General features: G+C 54.8%; 1 protein-coding gene across 1 annotated transcript; it reads right to left on the bottom strand.

Annotated features, from left to right (window-relative positions):
- Positions 1-1,286: 1,286 nt before the first annotated feature.
- Positions 1,287-11,091, bottom strand: LOC101868956 (kallikrein-14-like). The gene is made up of 6 exons (XM_034072324.1): positions 10,955-11,091; positions 10,083-10,202; positions 6,621-6,783; positions 5,861-6,108; positions 3,168-3,304; positions 1,287-1,547 (listed from the first exon to the last, which is right to left on the bottom strand). The coding sequence occupies exons 2-6, from the start codon at positions 10,198-10,200 to the stop codon at positions 1,395-1,397; spliced, it is 819 nt and encodes a 272-aa protein (XP_033928215.1). The 5' UTR covers positions 10,201-10,202; positions 10,955-11,091; the 3' UTR covers positions 1,287-1,394.

The following is an 11,091-nucleotide window of genomic DNA, read 5'->3' as shown; positions in this document are numbered from 1 at the left end:
CTGGGGTGACTGGTTTGGGAACCTTGAGGTGGCTTCTGGGCCTCCCAGTGGGGAAGCCTCCATGTCCCCCAGTGCTCCCAGTGCTCCCAGTTCCCATTGCCCTTCAGTGCTCCCAGTGCTCCCAGTGCCCATTGCCCCTCAGTGCTCCCAGTGCTCCCAGTTCCCATTGCCCCTCAGTGCTCCCAGTGCTCCCAGTTCCCATTGCCCCTCAGTGCTCCCAGTGCTCCCAGTTCCCATTGCCCCTCAGTGCTCCCAGTGCTCCCAGTTCCCATTGCCCTCAGTGCTCCCAGTGCTCCCAGTTCCCATTGCTCCCCCTTTGCTCCCAGTTCCCATTGCTCCCCCATTGCTCCCAGTTCCCATTACCCCTCATTGCTCCCAGTTCCCATTGCTCCCCCATTGCTCCCAGTTCCCATTGCTCCCCCTTTGCTCCCAGTTCCCATTACCCCTCATTGCTCCCAGTGCTCCCAGTTCCCATTTCTCCCCATTGTTCCCAGTGCTTCCAGTTCCCATTGCTCCCATTGCTCCCAGTGCTCCCAGTTCCCATTGCTCCCCATTGCATCCAGTTCCCAGTGCTCCCAGTGATCCAACTTCCCATTACCCCACACTGCTCCCAGTGCTCCCAGTTCCCATTGCTCCCCCTTTGCTCCCAGTTCCCATTACCCCTCATTGCTCCCAGTGCTCCCAGTTCCCATTTCTCCCCATTGTTCCCATTGCTTCCAGTTCCCATTGCTCCCCATTGCTCCCAGTTCCCATTGCTCCCCATTGCTTCCAGATCCCATTGCCGCCCATTGCTGCCAGTTCCCATTGCCGCCACATTGCTCCCAGTGCTCCCAGTTCCCATTATCCCCCATTGCTCCCAGTTCCCATTGCTCCTCATTGCTCCCAGTTCCCATTACCCCTCATTGCTCCCAGTGCTCCCAGTTCCCATTTCTCCCCATTGCTCCCAGTTCCTATTGCTCCCCCCATTGCTCCCAGTTCCCATTGCCCCCCTTCACTCCCAGTGCTCCCAGTTTCCATTGCTCCCCCCATTGCTCGCAGTTCCCATTGCTCTCTCCCCATTGCTCCCAGTTCCCATTACTCCCAGTTCCCATTGCCCCCCATTGCTCCCAGTTCCCATTGCTCCCATTGCTCCCAGTTCCCATTATCCCCCATTGCTCCCATTGCTCCCAGTTCCCATTACCCCCCATTGCCCCCCATTGCTCCCAGTTCCCATTGCTCCCATTGCTCCCAGTTCCCCCATTAACTCCACGACTCCATTCCACTCTTCTCCTTTATTCTCCCCCCATTTCCCCCCATTGGCACCCATTGGGTTTCCCCATTGACGCCCTCCATCCTCCAGTCCCCCCAGTAAGCAGGGAGCTACTGGGACCCCATAGCGGTGCCCTATGGGGTCCTCAGGACCTCCCGATGACCCTCCTGATCCAGGGCACGGCCCTACAGACGTTGGCGTAGACCCCGGGCTGTCCTCGGCGCCCGCAGACGGCCATACCCCATGAGACCACCCCTTGTAGGACCCCATCGCACACCAAGGGGCCTCCGGAGTCACCCTATGGGGAGAGGAACCAGTGTGGGGTCAGGAGGAACATAGGGGAGGGATGGGGTTGGGGGGGGAGAAACCCCCATAGGCAACCTTGTATGGACCCATCCATGACCCATCCCCATCTCCATAACTCAAGGAGATGGTCATTGGTGGAACCCAACCCTTGTATGGACCCAATGAGGTCCATGACCCATCCCCATCCCCATGGCTCAAGGAGAAGGTCATTGGTGGACCCCATCCCTTGTATGGACCCAATGTGGTCCAGGACCCATCCCCATCTCCATAGCTCAAGCAGAAGGTCATTGGTGGAACCCAACCCTTGTATGGACCTAATGGGGTCCAGGACCCATCCCCATCTCCATAGCTCAAGCAGAAGGTCATTGGTGGACCCCAAACATTGTATGGACCCAATGGGGTCCATGACCCATCCCCATCTCCATAGCTCAAGGAGAAGGTCATTGATGGAACCCAACCCTTGTATGGACCCATCCATGACCCATCCCCATCTCCATAACTCAAGCAGGTCATTGGTGGACCTCAACCCTTGTATGGACCCAATGTGGTCCATGACCCATCCCCATCTCCATAGCTCAAGGAGAAGGTCATTGGTGGACCCAAATCCTTGTTATGGACCCAATGTGGTCTAAGATCCATCCCCATCTCCATAGCTCAAGGAGAAGGTCATTGGTGGACCCAAATCCTTGTTATGGACCCAATGTGGTCTAAGATCCATCCCCATCTCCATAGCTCAAGGAGAAGGTCATTGGTGGACCCCAACCCTTGTATGGACCCAATGGGGTCCAGGATCCATCCCCATCTCCATAGCTCAAGGTCATTGGTGGACCCCAACCCTTGTATGGACCCAATGGGGTCCAGGACCCATCTCCATCTCCATAGCTCAAGGTCATTGGTGGACCCCAACCCTTGTATGGACCCAATGTGGTCCATGATCCATCCCCATCTCCATAGCTCAAGGAGAAGGTCATTGGTGGACCCCAACCCTTGTATGGACCCAATGGGGTCCAGGACCCATCTCCATCTCCATAGCTCAAGGTCATTGGTGGACCCCAACCCTTGTATGGACCCAATGTGGTCCATGATCCATCCCCATCTCCATAGCTCAAGCAGAAGGTCATTGGTGGAACCCAACCCTTGTATGGACCCAATGGGGTCCAGGACCCATCTCCATCTCCATAGCTCAAGGTCATTGGTGGACCCCAACCCTTGTATGGACCCAATGTGGTCCGGGACCCATCCCCATCTCCATAACTCAAGCAGAAGGTCATTGGTGGACCCAAATCCTTGTTATGGACCCAATGGGGTCCATGACCCATCCCCATCTCCATGGCTTGAGAAGGTCGTCATTGGTGGAACCCAACCCTTGTATGGACCCAATGGGGTCCATGACCCATCCCCATCTCCATAGCTCAAGGAGAAGGTCATTGATGGAACCTAACCCTTGTATGGACCCAATGTGGTCTAAGATCCATCCCCATCTCCATAGCTCAAGCAGAAGGTCATCGGTGGACCCCAACCCTCCCATGAACCCACCACTTGGTCCATACCAACCAGAACCCATCTCCCCTTGGGTCTGCAGCTCAAAAGAAGGTTCCTGATGGGACCTTACCTGGCAGGAGTCAACCCCCCCTTGGGGGACCCCAGCACAGAACATGTTGGGGGTGATGGCATTGCCATAGGCCCTGGCGCACTTGTCCCTCCCGAAGGCTTCAATGGCTGCACACTGCAGGTCCTGAGGGAGCTTCGCTGCAGAACAAGGTGATGGACAAGGAGAAGGTTGAGAAGGTCCAAAGCCACCAACAATGGAGCCTTGTCCCACTTTGGATGGGATCCTTGGGCTGGTGGATGGTGGAGATGGGTTGGGATGATGGAGATGGGTTGGGATGATGGAGATGGGTTGGGATGATGGTCATGGCATGGTGGAGATGGGTTGGGATGGTGGAGATGGGGTGGGATGATGGAAATGGGTTGGGATGATGGACATGGGTTCGGGATGATAGAGACGGGTTGGGATGGTGGAGATGGGTTAGGATGGTGGAGATGGATTGGGATGGTGGAGATGGGTTGGGATGGTGGAGATGGGTTGGGATGATGGACATGGGTTGGGATGATGGAGATGGGTTGGGATGATGGACATGGGTTGGGATGGTGGAGATGGGTTGGGATGGTGGAGATGGGTTGGGATGGTGGAGATGGGTTGGGATGGTGGAGATGGGTTGGGACACTGTTGGTAACCACCAAAGGAACCCACTCCCAAAGAAGAACCCAAGTAGACAATGTTCTCCATGAGGACTTGCTCTCCTTGGAGATGCCTCTTCCACCCCATCCCAGGCTCGGTCCAACCCCATCCCAAGCTCGGTCCAACCCCATCCCAAAGGAGGTCCAACCCCATCCCAAGCTCAGTCCAACCCCATCCCAAGCTCAGTCCAACCCCATCCCAAGCTCAGTCCAACCCCATCCCAAGCTCGGTCCAACCCCATCCCAAGCTCGGTCCAACCCCATCCCAAAGGAGGTCCAACCCCATCCCAAGGGAGGCCCAACCCCATCCCAAGCTCAGTCCAACCCCATCCCAAGCTCAGTCCAACCCCATCCCAAGCTCGGTCCAACCCCATCCCAAGCTCAGTCCAACCCCATCCCAAGCTCAGTCCAACCCCATCCCAAAGGAGGTCCAACCCCATCCCAAGGGAGGCCCAACCCCATCCCAAGCTCAGTCCAACCCCATCCCAAGCTCAGTCCAACCCCATCCCAAGCTCAGTCCAACCCCATCCCAAAGGAGGTCCAACCCCATCCCAAGGGAGGCCCAACCCCATCCCAAGCTCAGTCCAACCCCATCCCAAGCTCAGTCCAACCCCATCCCAAGCTCAGTCCAACCCCATCCCAAGCTCAGTCCAACCCCATCCCAAAGGAGGTCCAACCCCATCCCAAGGGAGGCCCAACCCCATCCCAAGCTCAGTCCAACCCCATCCCAAGCTCAGTCCAACCCCATCCCAAGCTCGGTCCAACCCCATCCCAAGCTCGGTCTAACCCCATCCCAAGCTCAGTCCAACCCCATCCCAAGCTTGGTCCAACCCCATCACAAAGGAGGTCCAACCCCATCCCAAGCTCGGTCCAACCCCATCCCAAGCGAGGTCCAACCCCATCCCAAGCTCGTTCCAGCCCCATCCCAAGCTCAGTCTAACCCTATCCCAAGCTCAGTCCAACCCCATCCCAAGCTCGGTCCAACCCCATCCCAAGCTCAGTCCAACCCCATCCCAAGCTCAGTCCAACCCCATCCCAAGCTCAGTCCAACCCCATCCCAAGCTCGGTCCAACCCCATCCCAAGCTCAGTCCAACCCCATCCCAAGGGAGGTCCAACTCCATCCCAAGCTCGGTCCAACCCCATCCCAAGCTCGGTCCAACCCCATCCCAAGCTCAGTCCAACCCCATGCCAAGCTCTGTCCAACCCCATCCCAATCTCGGTCCAACCCCATCCCAAGCTCAGTCCAACCCCATCCCAAGCTCGGTCCAACCCCATCCCAAGCTCGGTCTAACCCCATCCCAAGCTCAGTCCAACCCCATCCCAAGCTCGGTCCAACCCCATCCCAAGCTCAGTCCAACCCCATCCCAAGCTCAGTCCAACCCCATCCCAAGCTCGGTCCAACCCCATCCCAAGCTCGGTCTAACCCCATCCCAAGTTCAGTCCAACCCCATCCCAAGCTCGGTCCAACCCCATCCCAAGCTCAGTCCAACCCCATCCCAAGCTCGGTCCAACCCCATCCCAAGCTCTGTCCAACCCCATCCCAAGCTCAGTCTAACCCTATCCCAAGCTCAGTCCAACCCCATCCCAAGCTCGGTCCAACCCCATCCCAAGCTCAGTCCAACCCCATCCCAAGCTCGGTCCAACCCCATCCCAAGCTCAGTCCAACCCCATCCCAAGCTCAGTCCAACCCCATCCCAAGCTCGGTCTAACCCCATCCCAAGCTCGGTCCAACCCCATCCCAAGCTCAGTCCAACCCCATCCCAAGCTCGGTCCAACCCCATCCCAAGCTCAGTCCAACCCCATCCCAAGCTCAGTCCAACCCCATCCCAAGCTCAGTCCAACCCCATCCCAAGCTCAGTCCAACCCCATCCCAAGCTCAGTCCAACCCCATCCCAAGCTCAGTCCAACCCCATCCCAAGCTCAGTCCAACCCCATCCCAAGCTCAGTCCAACCCCATCCCAAGCTCAGTCCAACCCCATCCCAAGCTCAGTCCAACCCCATCCCAAGCTCGGTCTAACCCCATCCCAAGCTCTTCCCTTGAGCTCTCCTGCCCCTCCAGTTACCTCCTGGAGACTTGGTGGTCCCCCATCCGGACACGCTGCACCTCATCCCATCCATGGGGCACTTGGTGGCCAACCTGATCTTCTTGATGCTGCTGCTGAAGCGGACGGGCTTGTTGAGCCTCAGGAGCATGAAGTCGTTGTCGTTCCTCCGGGGGTTGTAGGACGGGTGGACCAGGAGCCTGGAGATGGACCTGACTTCTCCTGTGCCCTGACTCAAGGTGTTGGTCCCGATGAGCACCTTGAGGTCCCTGCATGGAGGAGATGGAGGAGTCAATGGTGGCACCTCCAAAAGAGACATCTCAAGGCCTTGGAGCTTCCTTATCCCATTGAGGGGAAGAGCAGGAAGGACTTGAGGATCCATGATGGCTCCTTGAGGACCTCTTCAAGTCCTTGGCTTCATCTTCCTCCATCAGCATCTCAACTCCATTGTCCCAACATCTTCTTATGAGAAACCCTCCCAAAGGTCCCATGGAACCTTATGGAGAAGCTGGAGATCCACAGCTATGGGGCAGGGGGGAACCTACTCTTAAGTGAATGGTCATTGGTGGAACCCAACCCTTGTATGGACCCATCATGTCCCATGGTCCATCTCCAGCTCTGTAACTCAAGTAGAAGCTCATTGGTGGAACCCAAACTTCAAGGGACCCCATAACTCAAAGTGGGATCATGGAAGCTTCACCCTATGTTCTAGAAGGGGGCACCAACCAACCCCACGTCTCCCCATTGGCTGGTTGGGAAGCAAGGGGCACATGGGTCTTACCTGGGTGGCTGCTTGCAGTGGGCAGCTGTGAGGACCCATTGGGCATCTACCAAGCTTCCTCCACATAGGATCTGCCCCCTCTTGACCAGGGCCACTTGGAAGGGTCTCTGGTTGATGGAGCAAGGTCTCCCCCCGATGATACGGGACCCCTCCTCCTCCGACCCTGGAACACACCAAAGGGGCACCATGAGAGGGCACCAGCAGCTGGGTCCTCCATAGCAAGCTGGTGGTGTGAGGTTGACAAGGAGAAGGCTTCAGGAAGGTGTCCATGGCTGGAGGATGTGAGGGCCAGAAGGTGCCAAAAGCATCTTCAAGGCAGCAAAGATGGGTGGGTTTGGTATTTCATGGGGCAAGATAATGGGTGAAGATGATGGGTGTAGATGATGGTCAAGATAATGGGTGAAGATGATGGTCAAGGTGATGGGTGAAGATGATGGGTGAAGATGAAGGTCAAGATGATGGGTGAAGATGATGGGTGAAGATGATGGTCAAGGTGATGGGTGTAGATGATGGTCAAGATGATGGGTGAAGATGGTCAAGATGATGGTCAAGGTGATGGGTGTAGATGATGGGTGAAGATGATGGGTGAAGATGGTCCAGATGATGGGTGAAGATGATGGTCAAGATAATGGGTCAAGATGATGGTCGATGGGTCAAGATAATGGCCAAGATGATGGGTGTAGATGATGATGGTCAAGATAATGGGTGAAGATGGTCAAGATGATGGTCCAGATGATGGGTGCAGATGATGGTCAAGGTGATGGGTGTAGATGATGGTCCAGATAATGGGTGTAGATGATGGTGGTCAAGATAATGGGTCAAGGTGAACAATCACACATCACTCAGGTCCCACCAAGGTGGGTTCCTGGATGGAAACCAGATGGTTTGAGGGGTAAAAAGAGAGGATTTAGGGGAAAAAAAGATATCATTTGGGGGGAAAAGAGATGATTTGGAGGAAGGGGATTTGGGGGAGAAGGGATTTGGGGGCAAAAACGATGATTTGGGGGGGAAAGGGGGATTATGTGGGGGAAAAAGGTGATTTTGAGGCAAAAAGGATTATTTGGGTGGAAAAGAGATGATTGGGGGAAAAAGGGATTATTTGGGTGATAAAGATTATTTTAAAGAAAAAATTTATTTTTTAGGGGAAAAAATAGATGATTTTAGGGGGAAAAATTATTTGGGGTAAAAAGAGATGATTTGGGGATAAAAGGATTTTTTTAAGGGATTTTCAAGATTTTAAAGAGATTTTTTGGGGGTAAAAGGAGCAGATTTGGGCCCCACACACGATCCCAAGTGCTCGAAGCAACCCCTGAAGGTCCATGGCCTCCATCAGCAGGCAGATGATGGAGGTGAGACCTCCATATAGGAGACCATTGGGACCAGTCCATGGGGTCATCAAGCACCAGGAAGCCCTGATCTCCTCTGGGCTCCAGGGAGGAGCCTCAGGATCCACTTGGGAGGCTCCATCCAGGTCAAGGCAGGAGGTGACGCACATCCAAAGAGCTGATGGGACCTGCAGGACCAGCTCCCAACGCTGCCGACCTCCAGGATGGCTCATCCCATTCCCATCATGGAGCAAGGCAGGAGCCGGTTGCATCAACCCAAGCAGGAGAAGCCCTGACGCAGCGGAAGCGATAAGAGGCATGTGAGGAATGTGGCTCAGGTCCATCAGGATGGTTGACAGGAAGAGTCATCTGGGAGGTCTTTGGTCTTCCAACAGGTTTAATGGTCTCCTCATCTTGACTTGGTTTCAGGAGGTGCCCAATGTTGATGGTCCTTGGAGGACACAGTGATGAGCTCATCCCATCCCATCCAACATCTATAACATGAGGTCCTCTTCCACCTTGTCAGGGTGTTGATGGTGAATGAGGTTTATTGGGTGGCCGTCCTGAAGCTAGGACCACCTTGAGACCATGACCACATTGGGACCATGACCCCATTGAGACCATCACCACACTGAGACCATGACCACATTGAGACCATGACCCCATTGAGACCATGCCCACATTGAGACCATGACCACATTGAGACCATGACCACACTGGGACCATGACCACATTGAGACCATCACCACATTGAGACCATGACCCCATTGAGACCATGACCCCATTGAGACCATGACCACATTGAGACCATCACCACACTGAGAACATGGCCACATTGAGACCATCACCACACTGGGACCATGACCACATTAAGACCATCACCACATTGAGACCATCACCACATTGGGACCATGACCACCCTGAGACCATCACCACACTGAGATCATGACCACATTAAGACCATCACCACATTGGGACCATGGCCACATTGAGACCATGGCAACATTGAGACCATGACCATGTTGAGACCATCACCACATTGGGACCATCACCACATTGAGACCATGACCATACTGGGACCATCACCACACTGAGATCATGACCACATTAAGACCATCACCACCTTGAGACCATCACCACCTTGGGGCCATCACCACCTTAAGGTCATGACCACCAGCATCCCAAAATGGGGCTTTTCCAATGGCAGATCCCCTTTCCCACCCCAAACCATGCAGTAGAACCTCCAGATGGGTTCTCCAACACCCATTCCAGGATGTGGGACATTCCAGATGGTTCAGGCTCTTTTGAGGACTTCCAAGCATTGGAGAAGGTGGCATCTGGAACGGTCCAACCTTCCCACAGCAGGTTGGGACATTGGAATCTACCAGCGGGACTGGTTTGTACTGGGTGGCAGTGGGAGACGCCCCAGCTTCCAGCCGCTTGGAATTCGCCACTATCCGGTCCTGACAGCGCTGCCAAGGTCCAATCCTGCTCATCCCAAGGACCATCCTGGTTGGTTTAGATCCCACCAAGCTCCTTGAAGGTATCTCAGCAGCTTCCTTGGGCTTCATAGGAGAAGAACCAGCTCAAAGGTCCATCAATGGAGGTGGAAGTAAAGGATATGGATGGTGGGATCCATCCCATTCCCATTCCCAGGGCAACCAGAGCTCCAAGCAAGACGATGGTGTCTCCATCCCAAGCGGTCCACCAAGGCTCATCCAGCCAATGGCAGCCAGAAGACCCACAAGCAGCTTTGAGGACACTGATTTGGGTGAAGAAACCCCAAGACTGGGGCAGATCCAAGCACTTTGCATCCCGGATTCCACCCTGTTGAGACCCATCCTTTGGGCTTCTCCTTTGGTAGAACATCATTGTGGAGGCCAGAAGAAAGGGAGATATTCCAATTGGGATGGAGCCTCATCCAGGTGATTCCCCGTGGACCATGGAGCTGGAACAGAATTCCCTATAGGGAGTTATCCCAATGGGATGCAGGACTTCTCCACGTGGAATGAGGTGGCTTTAGCTCCAAAGCAGCTTCCCGACCCCATCAGGCCTTGCCCAAACCTTCCCACCATGGCATTATCCCAGTCCCATTGCTTGTCCCCATCCTCCCTCCTTGGCCACCCATTGGACTTACACTCATCTCCTTGGTTGCCCTTCCCTTGAGCTTGCACCGGTTGGGTCCTCAGCAGAAGAGCAGTGGTGAGGATGAAGATGGGGATGAAGCTGAAGGTCCCATGTCCACCACAAGCCATTCCTGGGGCAGAGAAACCCCATTGGATCAACCCATAGGAGCGCTTGGTCCCAAGGTCCTCAGTGATGTCCTCCTACCTCCAGCATGGGATGGAGGCACCATGACCAAGGGGGTTGGAGCATCTTCACCCTTATGGACCTTGGGATGGGCTTGGACCTGCACCTCCACCTTGGTTTGGTTGAGCTGAGCACCAAAACCACCACCCCGAGCTCAAGAAGAAGCATCTCCCAATCCAAATGGGACATCCCATGTCAACTGGGACATCCAGTATCAACTGGGACATCCAGTATCAACTGGGACATCCAGTATCAACCAGGACATCCAATATCAACTGGGACATCCAATATCAACCAGGACATCCAATATCAACCAGGACATCCAATATCAACCAGGACATCCAATATCAACTGGGACATCCAGTATCAACTGGGACATCCAGTATCAACTGGGACATCCAGTATCAACTGGGACATCCAATATCAACTGGGACATCCAGTATCAACTGGGACATCCAGTATCAACCAGGACATCCAATATCAACCGGAACATCCAATATCAACTGGGACATCCAATATCAACCAGGACATCCAATATCAACCGGGACATCCAATATCAACTGGGACATCCAATATCAACCAGGACATCCAATATCAACCGATCGAACCCAAAGTGTCCCCACCAAACCCATCCAATGGGACATGGAGCCACCAGGAGCTGGAGACCCCCCTTGGAGCATCCATGGGGATGGGACTCACCTGATGGAGGAGGTCGGAGCCGGTTCTCTGTGTGTTGGGAAGTTGGGAGCTGGTGCCTTGGGCACCTTTATAGTGGAGGTAGAAAGTGGGATGTGGCCTTGGTGGGGTGAGTCAGAGGGTGGTTGGACAACGTGGGT

The sequence above is a fragment of the Melopsittacus undulatus genome, chromosome 26 (assembly GCF_012275295.1).
Source record: "Melopsittacus undulatus isolate bMelUnd1 chromosome 26, bMelUnd1.mat.Z, whole genome shotgun sequence".
Lineage (NCBI taxonomy): Eukaryota > Metazoa > Chordata > Aves > Psittaciformes > Psittaculidae > Melopsittacus > Melopsittacus undulatus.
This window is presented reverse-complemented; position numbering and strand designations above follow the sequence as displayed.